General features: G+C 43.4%; 1 protein-coding gene across 1 annotated transcript in view; it reads right to left on the minus strand.

Moving 5' to 3' along the window:
- Window positions 1–6256: 6256 nt before the first annotated feature.
- ONECUT1 (one cut homeobox 1) overlaps window positions 6257–24369 on the minus strand; it is a 40144-nt gene continuing 22031 nt past the window's right edge. The window contains exon 2 of the mRNA XM_053593908.1: window positions 6257–13436. Coding sequence (XP_053449883.1) covers window positions 13144–13436 — 293 coding nt within the window. The 3' untranslated portion in view covers window positions 6257–13143. The remainder of the gene's footprint in view (window positions 13437–24369) is intronic.

Consider the following 24369-nt stretch of genomic DNA (forward strand, 5'->3'; position numbering starts at 1 on the left):
TGGCTGTGTGGTGCTTGCACATTTAACTCTATATAATCTTTACAAGTAACAATGGAAAATAGCAAGTCTTAAATGCTGTTTTCCAACCTCTTTTACCCCCCCAGCCCGCCCCCCAAAGGTTAGCCAGACAACAATAATTACTTAGTGACAAATCAGAGTTGAGAGACTTTGAAACCTTTGCATTACAATTAGTTGAAGTCTTAAAGAAATCTGGAAGCATTTTTAACTTTCCCATCTACACCAATAAACCAGAAGAAATCAAATACCCAGGGTCATTTTCATTGCCTTTCTTCATTTTTAAGAGACTGAACTGTAGCTGAGGGTTTAGGGCCATTCTTGCCTTGGGGAGTTGCTTCCCTTCACAGGCCTCTAGTTGCCCAGAGAAGCCAGGCTGGGGAGTCTTTTTGCCCTTTGTTTGGAGCTGACTTGTAGTTAACATGGTTTAGCCTTTTTTTTTTTGTAAAGACAGAGTCTCACTTTATGGTCCTCGGTAGAGTGCCGTGGCCTCACCCAGCTCACAGCAACCTCCAACTCCTGGGCCCAAGGTTTAGCCTTTTTTCTCAGACACATGAAAATGCCAATTGAATTTAATTTTGCAATGAAAGGCAATAAAAAAGGACCTTATGGGGCGGCGCCTGTGGGTCAAGGAATAGGGTGCAGACCCCATATAGCGGGGGTGGTGGGTTCAAGCCCAGCCCCAGCCAAAACTGCAAAGAGAAAAGACCTTACAACACACCTACAACAATTGAGGCACACTTAAAACATCCAAAAAATACCAGAATGCGCCCTTACAAACTTAACTAGATAAAGCAATCCTTTACCAACGTTCAAACAAAGATGTAAACTACAAGGAGAGAGGGAGAAGCTGAAGAGGTCTATAGAGATTATAGAGATCAGGAGAAAAGTTTGGGACCACGGAAGAGAAGAGAGGATTGTAAAAGCTGGGAGAGCGCGATTTTCAGAAGGCCCTCCCATGTCCTGGGGTCAGAACCGTTGCTGGGGACCCCGGGTCCTCTGGGTGCTACCTCTTTGCTTGGCTCTCAACCAGAGAAAAGGAGTAAATATAGAACAGTTTCAAAAGTCTTCTAACATTCCCTTCGACTCCTTTCTGGAGCCACGGGGAATTAGAAAGTTCGTTCCCCAGCAGCTTCCTGCCTGTGACCTGGAGGTCAGAAGCCACACTATGCACATTTACTGGCTGATGGGCATCAAAATTATTAGTTTTCATTATTCTAACTATAGAGAAAAGCAGGGTAGAGGTAAGTGGTCGCATGGCTTACCACAGATCTTCAATCCCAGACGCGAGCCCCCAAATATGATACCGGAATTTCATCTTCAGTAGGTTCTTGGTCTTGGTGATTTGAAGAATAAATCCGTGGACCACAGATCAGTGATAACACAGGATTTATTTATAGAAAAGAATACAAAAACACCAGAGCTCCTGGCAGAGCGGGAAAACTCAAGTCAGGAGAGAAAAGTGCTCTCTCTCCCTTTGTCTGTCCCGGACTTTTTGTCTAGGGGTATGTATAGTCACATGGGGCCCTCTGTAGTTACATTTAGCTGTCTGGGATCTTCTGTGATGTATATGGGACACTCAGTAGTTACATTTAGAGTGTCTGGGACCCTCTGTGACATCTTTGAGATACTCAGTAGTTACATGTAGCCTGTCTGGGACCCTCTGGGACCTATCTGGGACCCTCTGTAGTTGCATTTAGTGTGTCTGGGACTCTCTGTGACTTACTTGGGATACTCAGTAGTTACATTTAGTGTGTCTGGGATGTGAATGAATGGCTACAATGCCTTTCTTTCCCAGGCCTAGGAAACTTCATGAAATTGACCAGGCCTAGAAAATGGGGGTTCCCTGTTCAGCCTAAGGTTCTGGTGTCTCCCCAGCAGTTGTCTGATCCCTCTGGCTACTGGAGCCTCCTGCAGGGCTCCCCTGCCTACCCTCCAGCCCACTGGTTCCTCTGCATCAACATGGCCAAGGCGGAGGCAGCTGGTCTGCCCCCCCAGCTCCACAAGCTGGCTGGGATGCCACTTGTTCTGTATCAGTGGGAGGGGAGGGGGGTCTCACTCTTGCTCAGTCTAGTCTTGAACTCCTGAGCTCAAGTAATCCACCCGCCTTGACCTCCCAGAGTGCTAGGGTTACAGGCCTGAGCCACTGTGCCTGGGTTCTACTGGCTCTTTTCAGAGATCTCCTCGTCTAGCCATGCTCTCTCTTCATTTCTACCTTTTAGGAATTCAGGAATCCAGCATTTTGTCTCCACCTGTCTTGTATTTCAAAAGAAATACCTCAAGGGAGATCACCTCAGTCTTTGTGGCTGGCTTTCACCAAATGCTGCCCACAAAAGGTTAAACCGTTTTTATTGGACACAGGGAAAGAGCAAGCAGAGAACAATCTCCAAGCAAGAAAAGGAGCACAGGAGGTTTGCTGACAGAACAACGGAAATAAAGTCAACACACTAGTGAGAATCTGTGGATGTCTGTTTTCTGCCACCTTTTACATGTACCAGGATGTCAGTTTTTCACAATTGTTTTCTCAGACTGCAGCTTAAGAAAAGATGCTGTATCTTTTTTTTTTTTTGAGACAGAGTCTCAAGCTGTCACCCTGGGTAGACTGTCGTGGGGTCACAGCTCACAGCAACCTCAAACTCTTGGGCTTAAGCGATTCTCTTGCCTCAGCCTCCCAAGTAGCTGGGACTACAGGTGCCCGTCACAATGCCTGGCTGTTTTTTTGTTGCAGTTGTCATTATTGTTTTTAGCTGGCATGGCCTGGGTTCGAACCCACCAGCCTCAGTGTGTGTGGTCGGTACCCTACTTACTGAGCTATAGGTGCCGCCAAGATGCCGTATCTTAAGACTGAAATTCTTACTGTTTTGAAGAGATAGCTTTTAAGACCTAACCCTTTCTCCCAAAACAAAAAAATCCTCAAAAAGAAGTGAAAGGCAAAAATATTCTTTTGTGGCTGGGTGTGGTGGTTCAGGCCTGTAATCCTAGCACTCTGGGAGGCCGGGGTAGGTGGATTGCTTGAGCTCAGGAGTTCCAGACCAGCCTGTGCAAGAATGAAACCTGGTCTCTATTAAAAATGAAAAAAACTAGCCAGGTGTTCTGGCAGACACCTGTAGTTCCAGTTATATGGGAGGCTGAGGCAGGAGGATTGCTTGAGCCCAAGAGTTTGAGGTTGCTGTGAATGATGATGACACCAGGGCACTCAACCCCAGGGCATCAGAGTGAGATTCTGTCACCAAAAAAGAAAAAAATAATAAATAAATAAAATAAAAATACTCTTTTCCAGGTATTTTTGCTAATGTGATAAACACGGCAAGGTACTGATCACAGCAACTTGACTAAAATTCAAATGTGGGGGAGCAGATGTCCTGGTTGTATGGAATTTTGATGATGACCCATAGAAGGGTTGGAGGTGGGTATGAAGGTGGAAACACCTGAAGAAAGAGCAAGGTGCCCCTCTCCCACCACCTTCCTGATGCTCATGAGCATGTCTGCTGAATGCAGCCTATTCTCCACAAACATGGTCTTAGGAAGTGACAACCTTGCCAGGTAGGGTAGAAATAGGAAAGACCATTTTGAAGGGAATTGAAATAAATTACATTTTATTGATGGGTATTTGCTATCTGCAGTCAGTAGTTATACTATTTTCAGTGCTTTCAAGAAATAGAAGAGAAATACTGACACCCCCTACTCCACATGGAAGGCATCCATTTTTATTCTGGCTTCCCTACCCCTGGGTTTAATTGATAATATCTTCTGCACGTATTTTTAGGCCCCTCAGGTTATACCTATGGAGCTTTCCAGATCTTCCCAGAATAGCTTTATTCTCCTAAAGTTCTTAAAGTTGAAGCCCTCATGAGGCAGTGTTCAGGGTGCTCCAGAAGACTCTTCTTTCTTTGTAAGGTTCAAAGTCAACTCACCCTTCAAAAACTTCTTCTAGACAGGCCATTGCTTTTTCCTTTCTGGCATCCTAGTGCTTAGACATTCACATGGTGACTTTTACAGGGCCGAGCTCACTGGATCACTTGGCAGGGCCCCATTCATACTTTATTCTATAGTTCCTCCACCTCACTGGGAGGATATAATGCAATTACTAGAGTTGTATGAAGAAAGCAGTCCAGCTCTTACATTTAAAAAATGAAAAATCTGACTTAGAATTTTTTTCTTTTTTTGTTAAAAAGGTCTTCATTTTAGGATATTTGCTGGTAACAAGCATAGCCAAGATTTATTGGAATTTATACACCAGACACTGTGCTCAGATTTACTGGCTTCTAATTTCCAGTCCTTACAACAATCCTGTAATGTACATATTTACACCTATTTTACAGATGAGGAAACTGAGATTTAGAGAGGTTAATTTGCCCAAGGTCACACAATTAGTAATTAGCACAGCAGGAAATCTAAGCCTGCTTTCTCTTTTCCTTGAGTCAGGTCTCTATTCTACTATCAGTTACTCTATTCTATTAAGTAAGAGGACCCCAAATTCCTAGCCCTTTCCCAGCAGCTCCTGTGACATATATACCTACAGAAATTATTTTACTAGAGAGGACTTTTAAAGGCCATTTTCTTTAATAATAATTTTATTTCTTTTTATTTCTTCTTCTGAGAGTCAATCACGTTAATATAAATGGCTAATATCTAGAAATAGAATATTTAATTTTCATTTAAAAACATCTTTTTGCCAGCGCCTGTAGCTCAGTGGGTAGGGCACCGGCCACATACACCCAGGCTGTGGGTTTGCCTGGGCCAGCTAAAAAAACAACGATGACAACTGCAACAACAACAAAAATAGCCGGGCGTTGTGGTGGGTGCCTATAGTCCCAGCTACTTGGGAGGTGGAGGCAAGAGAATTGCTTGAGCCCAAGAGTTTAAGGTTGCTGTGAGCTGTGACACCACAGCATTTTACCAAAGGCGACAAAGTGAGACTCTGTCTCAAAAAAAAAAAACAAACCAAAAAACCCATCTTTTTGTTCTACTAGAAAACATCTCTTCCCTCCCCTTCTTCTTTTTTTTTTTTTTTAAATTAAATCATAGCTGTGTACATTAATGCAATCATGGGGTACCATGCGCTGGTTTTAGATACAATTGGAAATATTTTCTTTTCTTTTTTTTTTTTTAATTTTCTTTTTTTTTTTATTGTTGGGGATTCATTGAGGGTACAATAAGCCAGGTTACACTGATTGCAATTGTCAGGTCAAGTCCCTCTTGCAATCAATTGGAAATATTTTCATCACACTGGTTAACATAGCCTTTCTGGCTTTATCTTAGTTATTGTGTCAAAACATTCATATTCTACATTTAGTAAGTTTCACATGTACCCTGTAAGATGCACTGTAGGTGTGGTTCCCCTTCTTTTTTAATGGGGGTACAACTCAATTAATATGGATAGGTGTAGATTATGTTTCTCCACCAGGCAAAATGCAGTGAGCAGCTTTTGATGGCTGTTAGAAAGTTTTTCTCTTATTTCCAAAAGGAATTCAATAACAGAGGTATTATGTTACTGAGTAATGAATACGTTAAAGCTGGCAAACAGTAAGTTGCAGCTTTTGCTCTATTTGAGTGAGAACAAAATTGAAATTCTTTTTTTTTTTCTTTTTACTCTTTCTGGAACCATGGCCCTGGCTTTTGTTCTCAAGCACATCATCCTCGTGGTTTCACCCTTCTTTCAAAGAAAAGCCATGAGCCCCTTGCTTAGGATTGCGGGGAGAATAAAAACAAAAGGCAGCAAGAATTGTCTAAATTTAAAGTGCTGGAAAACCCAACATTTTATTTACTACATTTGGTGACTACATAAATGCTGAAACATTTTAACACTGAAAAGCATGATGGCATCATCACTTGCTTTTTTTTCTTTTTTGCTTAGCAAACACAGCAGATGATATTGCACGGCATAAAGTGAGAACAGTAGCGAAGCTTAAAAAAAAACGAAAGAAATCTTAATGCAGTACAGGAGATACTCATAAACAAACCAGAATAATGCCTAATGCATTACACTTTTTGTTGCTACACACGAAAATACAGAAGAAACATTGGACAGAGAGAAAAAGAGAGAGAAGAGAGAGACAAAATATTAGCAAACAACCATAACTGGGTACAATAATCATTTAGTCTGAAATGTTGATGCAACATAGAAACTACCACTGTTTTCTAATTGACAAAGAAAGTGACAGCAACATTTGTCTTTTATCAAAAATCTTCTAAGCCCCTCATGGTTAGGTTTTTTTTTTTTTTAACTAATTAATTATGTATTTACCTTTTTTTGTTTTTGTTTTTCTTTCTTTTCTTTTTTTTTTTTTGTTCCGTTGTTTTTCATTGCTAAGGAAGAACTCCCTCTGCTCTTGGAAGATTTTCTATACTACTGATTTTTTTTTTTAATTTTTATTTTTACCTGATGATTGTCTTAGGCACCCTCCTTACATAATAAACCATCAAGCTAACTTGAACAGGGAAACTGAGTCACACTCAAACAATAGCTAGAAGATGTATGGAAAATAGTGGGGGTAAGGATCTAAGGACACATGGGCTGATTTAGACAGGACAGTAAGGGAGTGGGGGGAGATATGAAGACTACCAAAGCAAGTGGAAGACAAGGTTTTAAACTTTATTTTCTTAAAAAATTCTCGTCACTTGGTTCAGACGGCAAATCTAAAATGAGCCCACAATGATTATGTCATAAATGCAGAACATACCACGCAAAATCAAGACTGACACAGAAACAGAAAAGGTGACCTGGTGAACACAGCTCTGCTCAGCGCTTCACTGCGGGTGGTAAACGTCAACCTCCCTCCACCATTTTCCGGGCTTTTCTACAACTCACTGCACGGCATTTGTATTAAAAACAAGTAATTCATCATTGCTTACCAACAGAGCACTGAGCGACCCTGCAACTCAGAACAGATTTATTGCCCTATTAAAATATGTAATGAGTATAAAAATGTTCCTAAGAAAATGTAACATTTGACCTGAAGTCTAAGCCCTCCCTTTCCTTCCCCCCTGCCCTCCCAAACACCCCTACAAAAGAAAATAAGGTAAAATCCTTGTATTGAGAGGGAACATATTTACATCTACAGGTTTATGACATGTAGTTGAAGCAACTTATTTCGGCAAAATAAAACAAGACAGTGGGCACCGGCTTTTCTGAGAACGCCACTTGTCGGTTGAGAATTCTGTGTCTGTGCTCATCTAAACCAGGGCCAACTATCTGAACTGCCTTGAGTAAAGGAGGCTGGGGCAGGGATCGTCTCTAGTGCAGAAAAGAAAACCACCTAGTGGGAAGATGAAGACTGAGAAGAGACAAAATTCAAATAGGTCTGGGGTACATTCACCCAGGGAGCTTCACATTTCAGGATAATTGTTACAATTTTGCTAGGGTTGTGTGGGCAGTGGTGGGGGCAGTCGTGGGTAGCAGATTCCAAGAAACAGAGGTGGAAAGGGATATGTAACTTTGAAAGACTTTTTTCCCTTAAATTCTATTGCTGATTGATCACATTTTGCAGCTTTTGTGAGCTGGCCGGAGGCGTAGGGGCCATATCAGTAGCTCCTGGCCTTGACCTTGACTTCCTCTTCCAGGGCATGAAGCCAGTTTTGCAAAAGGAACTATATTGCCCATGCCCTGCCTCCTTACTTGAAGCAATTCAGAAATTTAGGAAAAAAGAGAGGATTTCCAAATTCAAGTTAGCTTGTCTCTTTGAGTTTTTACACTCTTTACTTCTCATACCTGTGCGAATGGTTTAAAAAAAAAAAAAGCAGGAAAGTATCTCACAAATGCCAGTGCTTTGAAATATTAAAAAATTCTTAAATTCTTTGGAATTTCAGGTCTTACCTGCAAAGTAATCTTTCTTAAAAAAAAAAAAGAAAAATTAATAAATTAAAGGAAGAACATGAATAATGTCTTTCTTCTTTCTAAATGACAAAAAGGACTACCTTGAAACACTCATTTTGGCATGTACAAGTTTCTGAAGGGGGACCTGGCAGTGTTCACAGCACACACTGATGTGCCTACTAAGAAAAAGCTAAAGATACACCCTGCAGTTAAGAGAAGCTCTTGCCTTCAGCTTATCTCAGCATCAAGAACAAAAAGATTGTAACATAAAGCTTTGGCCATTGTGATTCTACTATATACATTTTAAAAACTACACAGTCATAAATTAAAGCAGTGATTAAATAAGCTCATATAAAATGTAATTAAATTAAGAAAATCACAGCACATTATAGAGAAAAATAGGAACCAGTTTCACAAAAAGGAGATTATATATATATATATATATATTTTTTTTTTTTTACCCTGTGGAAAAAAATTTTCTACGAAACACAAAAACTTCATTAGTAACCATCAAAATGAAAATCACTTCTTATGCCATTCTTGCATTTTTTACACAACCCTTAACTCACCTGGGGAACATTTCCAGAAATTAAGTCTTCCTTGAGCAATAGAGTAGTTCTGCCAAGAAAATAAACCCCAAACCAACGGGGAGGGGGGACATCCCAAACATACAAACTACAAAATAAATAAGAATTATAAAGTTTTTTTTTTTTTAAAGTAACCTTAACAATTATCAAACTAGTAAGTTCTGCCTCATCACATAGACTCTCTATACAACATAACCCTAAAACTTTATTACTATGAGGTATTTGGAGGAATTGGTAAAAGTGATACGGCCTGCCTGGTTGGGGGGGGGGGACCCAGTGAAATAGGGTGGGGTGACCTTGAGAGGGAACAAGGAGGAGGAGCTTTGGTTTATCAGCAAGAAATTGGGGGAAAAAAGTCATCCTTTGGTATCAAAGAAAGTTTCATTGCATGGTTGCACGGAAAAAGCACCACGGTGAATAATTATTCCTTTTTTTTTTTTTTCTTTTTTCATTTGTGGCCTTTCAAGAGGCTGAGGTATTCAAAGAGTATAAGGTGAAAGAGGTCAACAGCGGTTTAACACTTTGGTTCAAGGAAGGCACTCGTCCTAGGAGTTTACAAAGTTTGCAACATGTTTGCCTAGAGATTTACAAGTAGAACTAGCAGTAATAAGAGTAGTATTTCCTCCTGTTGTTGTTAACATTATCGTATCGTTATTAAGAATGAAGACAAGTTTACACACTGAGTGAAGAGGAGGGGAGAGGAGGGGGGGAAGAAAGGGGAGGAGTTCCCTCTGCAGACCAAGGCCGTACATGAAAATATCTTTGGTATTCTTTGGTATCATCAATGTGATTAAAATCACCAATGGAAATTGAGTGAGGTAGCGTCTTTGGTTCACACTATAAATAGTAGATCTTTACACTTTTTTTTTCTTTTTCTTTTTTTTTTTTTTTAACACGTGGAAGTAGCTATTTCTTACCTTCTGCTTCTTTGTCCTTGCTATTTAAGGAAATAGTTACCAAATGTACTGGAAAGCTAACCACACCACAACAATAATCCAGAAGGCCAAATGTGTCTCAAAACAGCCTCTGGGGTTTGAATGCACCCTAAACAACTAGATAGAAAAGGGAGAAGTGCTTTCTCTTTGTTTGCTAAATGCATAGTTTTCATCCTTTATGTACAAAGAAGGGAGGATCTTTCTTAGGGGAAATGCCGTTATGGTTCATGTGTAAATGTCCTAAGACTCTTTGGTATAGCAAAGTTTGCATTAACCTGCAAAGATGGGTCATTCGCCTGGGGTAGCAATGGGAGTGGAGTGAGTCCAAAAGTAGCGTAGTGCTTTTATATTTTCCTGGAAAAATAATTATGTTTTTTTGTTTTTGTTTTTTAGGGGAGGGGGCACAGTGAGTGACATGTTCGTTTAGAACTTCTGGAATTCCCCACGTGTTTTCTTTGGTTTTTGGAGTCTGCCGGAATACTCTACTTCTGACATCCAGAACTCTTTAACCTGAACGTTTACTGAAGTCTGAGTTTTGGGGATGTCCAGACTTCATACCTCCCTGCCCTCTTTCAGGAAAGCTTCCAGTCACGAGGGGACCTGAATGATTTACAGTCAAAAACAGATTAACTTCTATTTTACTTAAAAAAAAAAAAGGTATTATTTGAAGTGCAGCTTTGGAATAAACAAACCTACAAATAAAAGAGTGAGATACTTTTTTGTGGTGACTGTGCTAAAAGGTTAGGAAATGACAGATGGACAAATGGCACATGATCTGCTCTGTTGAATGTAGGTTTAACAATCCAAGCTATAAATTAATGCTACTAAAACAGGAACGGAAGTATTTTTGCTACATGCCAGTTCAGAAGCAAGTAAAGAATCAGCCATACATGACATAGTAAGGGTATTGCTTGTGAGAAGCTTTTATAAGTTTGTCCATTGTCATTTCTAAAAAGCAAAGGTTGTGAGTATGCTTAAACAGTCAAGTAAAAAAATTGCTTTTCAGGCTCTGATTTGTGCATCTGTTTATGAGAAAATATATCTCTAGGCCCTGAAATTGCATAATGGGTGCAAATTCAATGCTGGTATGAGAATTATCTTTGGTGTCAGCAAATAGGATAACTGGTTATTTTAAAAGAAAACATTACGGTGGGATATTAAATATGAAGTAATATTCTTTGAGACTGTGCCTACACAGTAACAAAATAACTGGTTGAAAATATAATCTTCAGTTGGATTAATATTGGGAGTGACATAGTAAAAACAAAGCAAAAAACATGGTTGTCTGAATTCAACTCTTATTTGTCCCGGGGTATTGAATTTGGTAAGATTATGTGTAGACACAGCTTGAATTTCCCTGCATTTTAAATTCTCATGTTTTAAATAAAAAAGACTTTCCTCCCTCCTAAATTATAAACACCCTAGATAGCTATATCCCCCGCTCCCTCCATTCCCGGAGAGAGAGAAAATGTCAATTGTTTTTTCCCTTTTTTGTTTATATCACTGATGAGATTGTATTTCTAGCAAATCTTGAAGGGTGGTTATTTAAATGGTCTCTTTTAATAGCTGAATTGTAATTGTGCCATATTTAGAAGGGAAATTTTTAAGCTGAAATTTTGGGTGAAATAACCAAAAATACTAAGACAAAATACGTCAAGGCAAAAGCAGTATTTTGTTAAAGGAGAAGTCTACCTTGGTCTCCTCCCCTCATCCTGCAGCAGATGGGAATGAGACCCAGACAGATGGCTTGTTGGTTTAGCTTCACCTCTCAGGGTACCTGACTCCTTTAGACCTAAACAAGATGCTGAGATTTGATGCCAAGGGGGTTAGGTTTGGCATCAAAATGGTTTAATTTTCTTCCTTGGCATTCTGACACATCTCACTGTCAGGATAATATTTAGTTTTATATTTTTAGTTAGGTATGATAATTAACTCAGAGTATCCAATTCTTTACCTAATGGTACAATAGACATCTGCTTAAATAAATTACCATCCAGTTGAATTCAGAGATGGTTTTTTAAGTGATTCACTAGGGGGCACTATTAGGACAACTTGCAATAACTTTATTATCTTTTTTTTGGCCTTGACTTCTACAACCCCAGTTAAATGATTTGAAAAATAGAAATTTAAGATTTCTATTTCTAAAAGGTCTAGTGTTTTATCCGTCCCTGTTAGAAAGTGGAATCTATATTATACAATTTCCAGCTTAATGCAGGAGCAAGAAAGAATGTAGGGTTCGTTGGAGGCTATTCTTAGTGAAACAAATTAATGCTTAGAACCAAAAGTCTCGTCTTCCACTGGAACTCTGACTTTTCCTACGAATTTCCACCAATTCCACCATTTTTTTCAGTTGTGGTTTGCTGTTTTATTGATGTCCAAATCATAAAATGTCTGGGATTATTAATAAAATCAGTTTGATTATTTCTTACTATGGTTACAAATTCTAGATAGCCCATTTTTAATAATAATATTCATCTGCTTACTTATTTGTGTTTGTAAAGTATTTTAAAAGGTGGCAAATACATAAAGCAAATTTAAGTCAAATTAACCTATGCGTAGAGTTCTTTATTTAGTAGTCTTTTACTAAATAGCATTACTTTGAACAAAATTTTTAATTTAGTTACTTAACCCTGTTAAACTTAGTTTTCTAGTGTATGAAATGGGGTCCTACTTTGGAAGGATCCCCAGGTTTTCTCAGCTAGGAACAGATTATTAAATCACGTCTCTCTACTTAAGCGATATTTATGGATCCTGAAAAGGAGTGTGCTGTCTGGATATACATGAGTCCTGCCTCGACCTCTCTGCCATGATCTTAATTGCTTCCCTGAAGCTACATTCTTTCTTGCCAGTTGTGAAAACTCATATTTCAAATGCTTCAAGAGTCATAAATAATAGTCATGATTCTATGTGGTGTGTGTATTACAGCTAGATCAGTTCATACGTATAACTTTACATAGTATCTTGTGTAAAAATAGCTTTGGATATTAAAATCATTGCAATAAAATACCTGCACTATAATATTAAGTGTGTTCTTTGGTACCTAGGTGACTTTTCTTTTTTAATGAATGGACTCTTGTTTCACTTCTTAAAAAATATCTGAACATTCCTTAACAAACAAAGAGAATGCACTGGTTTAGGTGTCATTCAAATTTTCTTTGCTGGGTTTGAATCTGCATTTAGGTTGCAGGCCTGGCAGGTTCAAACGCTAGGCTAGACGGGCGAAATCACACTCCTAATCCAAGGAACTCAGACAACCCCATACCATGGTGGTCACACTCCCACAGCACAATGCTTCCTGAAGACCAGCCCTGCCTAAGTCTCTAACCACTGGTGGTGTGTTTGTGTGTGTGTGTGTGTGTGCGCGTGTGCGCACACACGCACAGTACTGAGACACCATACACCTTCAAGGCATGGTAGAGCAGATGAGAAAGTCCGATCTTAAGGGATGTCCGCACAATGGCTCCAAATCACTATGCTTCCAACCACTAACCAGCCAAGCACAGCGAGAATGATCATGGGTTGAAGGTGTGAGATCCAATGGTGTTTTCCTGCTCATCATTTTTCTTGCCAAATAGTTGCCCCGCTGAAGTGTGTGTCTCCAAAGTCAGAATGCAGGTGAGCTAAGTCTTTGGTTTCTTTGGACTATAAATAACACTTTTTTTTTTTCCCTTCCAATATTTCTAAGAATAAACCTGCTATTTTGAGGTCCTGGTCTTTAAAAAAAAATTTTTTTTTTTTTTTTTTTTAATTTAAAGCTTTTCCACCGAGGTTTTAGTTTGTGGTTCTCCCTTCATGCTTTGGTACAAGTGCTTGATGAGGAAGATGAGTTGCCTGAATTGGAGCTGCCCTCGTCCTGCCACTTGTCCAGACTCCTCCTTCTTGCGTTCATGAAGAAGTTACTGACGGTGCTCAGCTCTAGCCCCAGCTGCTGGGAAATGGTGATTTGCAATTCTTTGGACGGACGCTTATTTTCCTTGAATATTGCATGTAGAGTTCGACGCTGGACGTCTGTGAAGACCAGCCTGGGCTTTTTGGGTGTGTTGCCTCTATCCTTCCCGTGTTCTTGCTCTTTCCTCTTGCATGCTGTAAAGAAACGCAGACAACGTTAGAACAAATTACCTGGGAGAATCCTGAGCAGGAAGGCAGAGACCTTAACATTTGCTAGCCATTCTTCATGGCCTGCTTTCTGTCTGCTGACCTCTGATTGAAGCACCGTGCGGGACTGGGAGGGAAGTGTAATAAAAGGTCGGAGAATTGGAAGCGAGTGGAATTCTGAGAGACCTGCCTTTGCTGACTATCTGCTCTTTGTCCTAGGTGAGTCAGGGAATTCCAACTGTGCCTCAGATTCCTCATTTGTAGAATGTAAGGTATGGCTAAATGAACTTACTGCTTTGAACTTTTTTTTTTTTTGGCCGGGGCTAGGTTTGAACCCGCCACCTCCGGCATATGGGACCGGTGCCCTACTCCTTGAGCCACAGGCGCCACCCCTGCTTTGAACTTTTATTTCTCCAACTGGAAAATGGATATAAGAATAACATCAGGCTGGGCGGCACCTGTGGCTCAAGGAGTAGGGTGCCGGCCCCATAGACCGGAGGTGGCGGGTTCAAACCCGGCTCTGGCCAAAAACTTCAAAAAAAAAAAGAATAACATAGGCTGGGCAGGGTGGCTCATGCCTGTAATCTGAGCACTTTGAGAGGCCCAGATGGGAGGGATCTATTCGAGCCCAGGAGTTCAAGATCAGCTGGGCAACATAGCAAAATCCTATTTCTATAAGAAATAAAACATTTAGCTGGGCATAGTGGCACATGCCTGTGGTCTCAGTTACTCAATCCAGGACTTTGAGGTTATAGTGACCTTTGATTGCGCCACAGCATTCTGGCCTGGGTGACAGAGACAGACCTTGTTTCTTGAAAAACAAAACAAACAAAGAAAAATCCCTCAGAATACCTGTCTTGCTGGGTTGTAGTATGAGATAGTGTATCTATAAGTTTACGCTAACTTTACAAATGCAAGGTTTTTTTAGCAAGAAGGGGCTGTCACCCTCAGAGTGTTTGGAGTCTGCTGCCAATAGAATATTAAGAGCCTAATTGAGAGTCTAAAAGCATAATAAAGAGAAAATTCACTCGTGTTCCTTCCCATCTTTTTGTTTTTCAGGAAACTGTGTGTAAGAAAAAGGTGTATAGTGTCCCACTATTCCCATCAAAGTCTCCTACTAATTCTTCAGTGGAACCAGGAACTGTGCATGTGTGAACTCCTCTTCCTCGACATCAAGGCTCAAGCTGTCAAGTTAGTCATGTCCAACCTTTGGGGTCTCGCTGCACCTCTGTTTTGCTTAGTGTGAAAGTCTTTCTCTTAGAGTCGCTCTCCTCCCCTACCCAGTCTCCCACGGAGAAGGCCCTTTCCTGCCGGCGGCCATGCCTTCCTCGTCTGCTTCTTGGCTGCAGAGCTATTCGGGTGCATCATGGCAATGTGGCCCCCAAAGCCCCAGGGTTTGGCACCAGATCAGGGTCTCTTCTCATCTTAGATGCTGTGCTCCTCTTTTCAGCCTGATGCAGCTCACTAGCTTCCGCCTGCCGAAGGACAATGAGGGCTGTGCTGCTAAGAATGCCCTTCCTCCTCTTCATCTCTGCTATTAATCAATCTGTACAGCCCTCCCCAAATAAGCACACAACCCAAGTAAAGACAGTGAGCTGCTTATGCTAGTGTGGCTGTAAGACAAGGCTCTTCCTCCCTGACTCCCATCAGAATGCTGCCTCTTGGGTCACCTACATAGGCGTTCTGGAGCAGCCACTGCCATCTTCATGGCTGGCTGGCTCTGCTTCTCTCTAACTACAGTAAGAGGCAATGGGGGTGTGCTCCTAGGTTGAGGTAGGGACTGCCATCCTTCCAGACCTTAGACCTCCTGTTGGCTGCCCTCCCTTGCTGTTCCAGGTTTTCAGTTCCTTACCAGATGGGTCACAGGTTCTGGCTAGATTTAGCATCCATGCTCTCCCCAGGTAGCTCTGCTCCTCTGCCTCCTCTCCTTTCCATCCCCAGTATCTCCAGGTCCTGAACTTCAGAGTTTCCCCAAAACCTTAGGTGCCCATTAGTACAAATTAGCTCAGTGACAACTCAGCTAGACAGCTTACAGGTGAAAGCTGGGGAAGCCTCTAGTCTTTGGAGTCCAATCTAAGAATCTCACTTTGTTACCCTCGGTAGAGTGCCATGATGGCGTCATAGCTCACAGCAACCTCAAACTCTTGGGCTCAAGTGATCCCCTTGCCTCAGCCTCCTGAGTAGCTAGGACTACAGGTGCCACAACGCCCAGCTATTTTTAGAGATGGGGGTCTTGCTCTGGCTCAGTCTGGTCTCCATCTCATGAGCTCAAGTAATCTACCCTCCTTGGCCTCCCAGAGCGCTAGGATTACAGGTGTGAGCCATTCTACCCAGCCTAGGTCTCTACAGTTTTTGTTTTTTGAGACAGTTTCACTATGTCTCCCTCGGTAGAGTGCCGTGGCGTCACAGCTCCCAGCAACCTCCAACTCTTGGGCTTAAGTGATTCTCTTGCCTCAGCCTCTCAAGTAACTGGGACTATAGGTGTGCACAACAACACCTGGCTATTTTTTGATTGTAGTTGTCATTGTTGTTTGGCAAGCCTGGGCTGGATTCAAACCCGTCAGCTCTGGTGTATGTGGCCAGTGCCCCAGCCACTGAGCTACAGGCACCGAGCCTAGTCTCTACATTTTAAAAACTTCCCTTCCCAGGCGGTGCCTGTGGCTCAAGGAGTAGGGCGCCGGTCCCATATGCCAGAGGTGGCAGGTTCAAACCCAACCCCGGCCAAAAAAAAAAAACTTCCCTTCCCTTTTTTTTTTTGAGACAGAGTCTCACTATGTCACTCTTGGGAGAGTGCTGAGGCAGCACAGCTCATAGCAACCTCAAACTCTTGAGCTTAGGTGATTCTCTTGCCTCAGCCTCCCAAGTAGCTGGGACTACAGGTGCCCACCACAACACCTGGCTATTTTTTTGTTGTAGTTGTTATTGCTGTTTTTAGCAGGCCTGGGCCAGGTTTGAACTGCCAGTCCTGGATATGTGGCCAGTGTCCTAACCACTGGGCTATGGGCACCGAGCCTGCAAGTTTCTTATTTATTTACAAATTATATACATGTGTGACTGTACAACTCATATTATGCACATTATAAAGCATCCCTAAATTAAAGAAAAAATATATTTTTGAGACAAAGTCTCACTATGTCACCCTCAGTAGAGTACCATGGCATCACAGCTCACAGCAACCTCACACTGTTGGGCTTAAGTGATTCTCTTGTCTCAGCCTCCCAAGTAGCTGAGACTACAGGCGCCTGCAACAAGGCCTGGCTATTTTTTTTTTTTTTTAGTTGCAGATGTCATTGTCATTTAGCAGGCCCAGGCTGAGTTTGAACCCACCAACCTCAGTGTATGTGGCTAGCGCCCTAATCACTGAACTACGGGTGCCAAGCCAACTAAAGAAATTTTTAAAGGGGTAAAATAAAAATAAGTAGACATGGAAATTCTCAGAGCTGAATCAGCTTGCCCAGGTCCTGGAGGACATTCCTACCACTTAAGGGACTACTGGTCCAACCATTAGTAAATATAAGAGTGAGAATTTCAGAATGGACATGAGGGGAGAGCTCAGTCATAAAAGAGAGATTGTTAGGTAAGTCAGGCCTTATGGCACCTTTTATAATGTATCCCATAGGTCACTGGCTAGCCTCCTTGCCCACCATGAGGGGGGTTACAAACAAATGGAAGTATTAAATGTCCACTTCCCTCAGAGCATTGAGCTACATAACCTGAACCAGGTGAGATTCCCCAAATAGAATTCCCCCCTCCTTCAACCCCGGCTGGGGCTTACAGCCTTCACTGAGCAACTAGGTTAAGTCCCTGACAAAACTGACTAGACTGGAGTCAACTCATGTGGACACAGCCTTAAAATTAACACTGATGCACATGGCCAACTAGTTCATTCACTGACTTTCGAAAGTGAACCTAACACAGGTTTTGTTGCTATGCAAATTAAGTACACCTAAACAAATAACTGCAAGAATATAAAAAGAGTATGCGGGCTGTCACCTCAGCTTGAGGATACCGAGGAAGGCATCCCAGAGAGATGCTTAAGAGGGGCCCTAAAGGATGAATAGAGGTTGGCGAGTGAGAGAAGTGGGGAAAACGCATTCCTGGCAGAGGGAGCAGCATTTGTGAAGAACTGACAAGTATTAGATTTTGATTGGTGGGAGATTGGGATTAGTGAGGTAGAGTGCGTGCAAGGAGGAAAACGATGGGAGATGAAGCTTCCTGGGTAGACAGGGGTCAGATCTGAATTATCTTGTAGGTAAGGATGCATTATCAAAAGATTGGAGAAAGGGTATAGTGTGATTCAATCAGGGCTTAGAAAAACCCTCTGGTGGTGCTGTGGAGGACGAACTGGACAGCAGCAAGATTAGGGAGCAGGGTGCTGCAGTGGGTGCTGTGGTCCACCACCCTGATACCCTTTCAGGACGGAGGCACTTGTTCCTCCAGCTGCTGGAAGAGTGGTGGCTGGTGGCTTCTCAGGTGGGGTCCATTCTGGAAATTATCCTTGGCCATCCAGCAGGAGGGGTGGGGGAGTAGGAAATGGGGGTATATAGGGGTGACGGTTGTTGAAGACAGTAGGAATGAGTTGGTTTAAGGCTCCCCACCCCAACCCCTTGACTCTAAAGGGCCATCCAGTCTCAGAGCAGCCTGTACGATTGGTTGAGGCTATTCTTGCAGTGCCACTGTAGCTCAGCTTCTCCCCCTGCCCAGTCTTAGTTCCTCCGCCCCTCCCACAGGTGCTATTATCATGGCCCTCTCCAATAACTTTCCTGCACGCAAATCTCAGAAACTCAGTGTCTGTGCCCAGAACACCTGATCTAAGAAAGCCAGTTAGAAAACCACTGACTGAGAAACCCAAATTAGACAGTGGGGTGGGAGAAGGGCTTCCTGGGAGGTACGTGTAGAATCAAGGGGACTTGCTGCTGCAGTAGCTGAGAAGGTGGAGCTCAGAACACCTCCCAGGTTACTGGCTGGATGGCAGTGATGGGGCCTTTAGGAAATGCAGATGGAGAAATGAGTTTAAGGAGGGCAGTAATCACTTCTATGTGACACAATCACCTTTGATGTTCTGGCTGGACATTCTGTTAAAGATCTCCAACAGGCATCCAGCAGACAGCAGGATGTATGAGGACCTGGGGCTCAAGAGAGAGGTTTGGGCTAGAAATATAGACTGGGGAGCTGTCAGGGCTCTGAATGGTAGATTACACAGAACACATTCCTATGGAAAAGTAACCAACTGAGCATTGGGTACAGACCCAACTTATCACTCAAAAGGCAGAGCTAAGGGAAATCTCTTCTGGGCTGTGGCAAGGACAGGAGGTGGCTGACTGTTCATATGCTTTGAGCCACCAAAGCTGCTTTTCAAAGTAAACTCTATGAGATAATATATGCAGATAAGCAAGTGTATAAATGAACAGATTTCAGGAAAACAAAGTAGGGTTAGAGAGATACATGTAAAGGGAGAGCTATGTAAGTAAATTTGCAGGTCTGTTCTGGGCTGGTTTTCCAGGTCAATACCCCCATTATGGAAATTGAAGAGCCATAAAACCTTCCCATGTGATCCCCATAAAACCCAGGGGAGGCAGAAACAGGTATTCTTCCTTTTCCTGTAGATGGAGCACTGGCAGGGAGCTTAGGTGACTTGCCTTGGGCCTCCAGCTCCACTGGGCCCTGAAAGCAGAGGGAGCAACACACTGTGAACACCCTCCCCTGGCAAAGCAGGGGTGGCAGCTGGGGCAGTGAGGTAGTGCCCTGGGAACCTGCATTCAAGGTGTGCAAACAGCAGCAACTGGTCAGTGGGCGGCAGGCTGGTTGTCAGGCAAGCCTGTCCCCACGTGGCCGAAAGGTCTGCAGTTTGCCCTTCTCGGACAGTGGGCTGGATGGGAGTGGGGAAGAAGGGAGTGTGGGCAGCAGAGGGGACAGGATGCCCCTAGGACAGATGCCCTAGGGACAGAGAGGGTCTAGTGTTAGGAGGGCTGTGGCAGGGCACAGGGCATCTGTCTCCACAGGGAAACCAGCTTTGAGATGAAGCTGAAGGAAACATCTGTCCTAATGGAAGGGGAAAGATGGGGAGCAGAGGGCTTTGGATAAAGCAGGAAAGGTCTGCTTCCTCCCACTCAGGTCAGAGGTGTCACCCAGGCCTCTCACCACTCCCCCCTCCCCCAGGCTGTCTAGGACAGAGGCGCTGCAGGGAGTTCTGCCCAAGACAGCATAAGAAACAGCATGGCGGGTCTCTCCTTTTCAAGGACAGCCCCATAGCCGTAGCCTGGGAGAGGTGGGATCCCTGGACTTTGTGATGACAGGAGGGCAGAAGTGGCCTGGGCCTGGGGCTGGAAGTGGAACAGGGTTCTGTATGCTAAGCACAATTGCCCTTACAGGCCCTTACATGCCTTACAGGGCCTCACCGCAGCTGTGTGAGGTAGGTACTACCATCTTCTCTAGCTGACAAATGAGCAGTGTGAGGTCCAGCAAGGCTAAGGGATGGGCCTAAGCCACCCAGCCGGTAAATGGTGCAGCTGGGACTTGAGCAGGCACGGGGCCCAGTGACGGTACAGGAGGTGTGGCCCTAGCCCTTCCTCAGGCACAGTCTAGGGCAGGCGTCCTCAAACTTTTTCAACAGGGGGCCAATTCACTGTCCCTCAGACCGTTGGAGGGCCGGACTATAGTTTAAAACAAAAAAACTATGAACTAATTCCTATGCACACTGCACATATCTTATTTTGAAGTAAAAAACAAAATGGGAACAAATATAATTCACACAGCTTCCTGTGGCCCGTGGGCTGCAGTTTGAGGACACCTGTTCTAGGGGGAAGGCGGAGAATCATGCCAGCTTTAGCTTTCCTCAAGCCTTCAAACAGCCCTTTCTGTGTGATTCTAGAGTATCTCAGTTTTTTCCCCCCAACAAACTTTGCCTTCTCTCCTTTGTCCTGTTTGCCTGTAGCCGAGGCTGAAGCTGAACTCGAGAGGCAGCTGGGACTCCCTGTTGAAGGAATGTATTTCCTATCCCAGTGACACGGGCATCGTCCTCTGGCTTGCCATTCACGCACTCCTGAGTGCAGGCTGAGGCGTTCTTGTACTCATAGGAAGAGACACCCACCAACCTAAACTGACCCTCTCCTCCAAAAAGCAGTCTCCCTGTTTTTCAGCCTCTGACTGGTTCAGGTTTCAGCCTGAAGTGACTGCCCTGCACCTGCTCATTCATTTGTGAGCAAAGGGGGTGAGAGGGCTCTTTTCTGAGAGCTTGGCTCAAGAATTTTGATTTCTAAATTTCTTTTTTTTTTTTTTTTTTTGGTGGTTTTTGGCCGGGGCTGGGTTTGAACCTGCCACCTCTGGTGTATGGGACCAGCGCCCTACTCCTTGAGCCACAGGTGCTGCCCGATTTCTAAATTTCTTTTTTTTTTTTTTTTTTTTTTTTTTTTTTTTGGCCGGGGCTGGGTTTGAACCCGCCACCTCCGGCATATGGGACCGGCGCCCTACCTGCTGAGCCACAGGCGCCGCCCCGATTTCTAAATTTCTAAACCTCTGTTAATGGCTGATCCACTGGCACTTACTTCCATTAGTATCTCTCCCTTTACGAAGACCCTCTATAGCTTGGGCCCCCATAATTAGAAGTAAGTGATATGGGTGCCTTAGTTATGATAATTATTGTACAAAATGGTCCAAAGTATGACATACCTGATGAATTACATGCTTATTATGCATTTTTATCTCATATAGACCCATTGTGAATTGTAAGGCTCAGTTTATTGATCCCATTTTGTAATTAATTGCTGTATATATTACTTTATAATATTCACAGCAATTAGAAGCTATAAAACAGAATTCCTTTAAAAATAACTTACAATTTTGACTTTTCACTAAGGCATCATGCATTGTCTACAGTTAATTTCAAATGAGTGAGGTTTTCTTTGTTTGCAATTCTGGAAAGTTGTCTGTAGAATCAAATGGTAAATGCTATTCTCCTCATGACATGCTTTGTACACTTAGTTTTGCAAAGGGTCCTCTAAAGCCCAGGAGGAAAGCCCCTGGTGTCTGCTCTACCATGATATTCAGAGACTCTGATGCTCTGACCCCAACCACCTTTCCATCTCACCCCCCAGTGCTGTGCACCCACTAACCATCACTCCCGCCACATTGCTCAAAGTCATTCTGAAATACATTATGAACTTTTACACCTCTATTCCTTTGCTCAGGATGTCCCCTCCATCCAGAATGTCCTTCCTTTTCCCTTTGTTGTGCAAAAAGTTCCCTCTGTAAGCAAAGCCAACATCAAGCCTCCTCTTTTCTGCTCAGCCCTCTTCATCCCCTCTCCCATACAGGGAGAGTTGCTGTCTCTTGAGGCCAGAGGGCACCTCCCTCCAATATAAGTAGTTATTACTCATCCATCTCTCTCACAGAATCCATCAGAGACTAGAGCATGGGCTATTTCTTTCTTCTATCCAGGTAAGTAAGCTGAAGGTGGCTCCATAGAAAAACAGTCAGACCCAAGTTGTAAGCCTTTAACTTTCAGAAATGTGTAAATAGAATGAAGCTTTATGAGACACCCTTAATCCCTGTACTAAATAGTTCTTTTTGAGGCAATTAATGGCATGGTGGGGGATATTTCTGAAGTGCCACTGAGAATTCAAGAAAGGTTGACTGAGCTCTGGGCAAAGGAAGCTGCCAGCACTACTCTGCCTGAGTTAGAAGGTTGTCAGGGCGAGGGGCAGCGCAGGCTGCAGAAACAGAACAGGAAGTACGGAAGGTGCACTGGGCTGGGGCACTGAGAGGAGGTGGAAACCAGCCCCTCCTCCATATTAGGTGTCCAGGTGGGAGCACTGGGAACCAGGGGGCAGAGGGACACTGCCTTGCTAAATCCGCTGGGTGTCTGGTCCCCTACACCTTAGTTAGATATAGAGGAGAGAGATAAAGATAAGATTTATGGATAATGTCAGCAAATACCCACAGAGTCTGTGCGGTAGAAACCATAACAAGAAATTAATGAGATGACCCAAGGGGAATAGTCTTGAAGAAATGCAAATTCAAGAGATGGAGTATTCAGCTGAAAAATACTTTATAAATAAGGAGAAATAGGTGGCACCCTAGCTCTCTCAGCAGGGCAACAGCCACATACACCTAGGGTGGCAGTTTTGAACACTGCCTGGGGCTGCTAACAATGATAATTGTAACAAAAAAATAGCTGGGCATTGTGGTGGGCGCCTATAGTCCCAGCTACTTGGAAGGCTGAGGCAAGAGAATCGCTGAAGTCCAAGAGTTGGAGGTTGCTGTGAGCTGTGATGCCATAGTACTCTACTGAGTGAGACTCTGTCTCCAAAAAAAAAAAAAAAAGAGAAATAAAATCCCCCTCCTTTTTTTTTTTTTTTTTTTTAATTAGAGATGGGGGTCTCACTTTGCTGCTAGGCTGGAATGCAGAAGCATGATCATAGCTCACTACAACTTTAAACTCCTGGGCTCAAGAGATCCTCCTGCCTCCATCTCCTGAGTAGCCAGGACTACAGGGTGCACCACCACACCTGTCTAAGTTTTAGTAAAGATGCAGTCTTGCAATGCTGCCTAGGCTGGTTGTAAACTCCTGGCATCAGGTGATCCTTCTACCTTGGCCTCCCAAAGTGTTAGGATGACAGGCATGAGCCACCACACCTAGCCTCATTTTGTTTCTTTTTCTCCTAGCACCTCCCAAGTCATTAGTCTTTCTGGGCAGGACCTCTGGCTACTGGGGCTCTGGATCCATGGGAGAGGGTAGAATTTCTTTCTCTTGGGTTTCAGGGGTGGCCTGGATTTTTGCAGTGGGAGAGACTCGGGAGGACCTTGAGAAGTTCTTAGTCTGGACTATAAACGGGAACCACCAATAAACATTATTTTTTTGAGACAGAGTCTCACTTTGTTGCCCCTGGTAGAGTGCTGTGGCATCATAGCTCACAACAACCTCTAACTCTTGGGCTCAACTGATTCTCTTGCCTCAGCCTCTCGAGTAGCTGGGACACTACAGGTGCCCACTACAACACCTGGCTGTCTTTAGAGATGGGGCTCCCATTTACCTCAGGCTGGTCTAAAACATCCCATCTTGGCCTCCCAAAGTGCTGGGATGATAGGCATGAGCCACAGAGCCTGGCCCCCTGATAAACTTTGAAAGCACTGGTACCTAAGACCCATCTCCAGAGATACTGATTTATTCAGTCTAGCAGAAGGCTAAGGCTGAGATTTTTGAAAGCTCCCCAGATGCTGCTAACACATACCCGAGGCTGAGGACCATTACTCTAATAATCAGCACTTCTGCAACTTAAATTACCTGGACATCTTATGATGATTCTGATTCATTAGGTCAGGGTGGGGCCTGAGTTTCGGACTATCTGACAATTTGCCACCTAATGCCCACCTGCTGGTCCGGGCCCACACTCTGAGTAGGAGGGCCCAGAGCCCCAAGTATGAACTCTAATTAAGGTGTGGTCCCAATATAGGAACATTACCTGGGAGAACAAAGGGGCAGCTTCTTCAAAATGCACATTCCAGGCTCGGTGCCTGTAGCTCAACCAGCTAAGGGGCCAGCCACATACACCAGAGCTGGCCTGTTCTAATCCAGCCTGGGCCTGCCAAACAACAATGACAACCATAACAAAAAAAAAAAAAAAAAAAGCCAGGCATTGTGGCAGGCGCCTGTAGTCCCAGCTACTTGGGACGCTGAGGCCAGAGAATCATGTAAGCCCAGGAATTGGAGGTTGCTGTAAGCTGTGATGTCACAGCACTCTACCCAGGGTGACAGCTTGAGGCTCTGTCTCAAAAAAAAAAAAAAAAAAAGTACATTCCAGAACTCCCTCCTAGACCTTCTGAATTAGATTTTCTGAGAGCAGGATTTGCAGAGATTTTTTTTTTTTTTTTTAATAGAGACAGAGTCTCACTTACTTTATTGCCCTTGGTAGAGTGCTGTGGC

Source organism: Nycticebus coucang, chromosome 6 (assembly GCF_027406575.1).
Source record: "Nycticebus coucang isolate mNycCou1 chromosome 6, mNycCou1.pri, whole genome shotgun sequence".
NCBI lineage: Eukaryota > Metazoa > Chordata > Mammalia > Primates > Lorisidae > Nycticebus > Nycticebus coucang.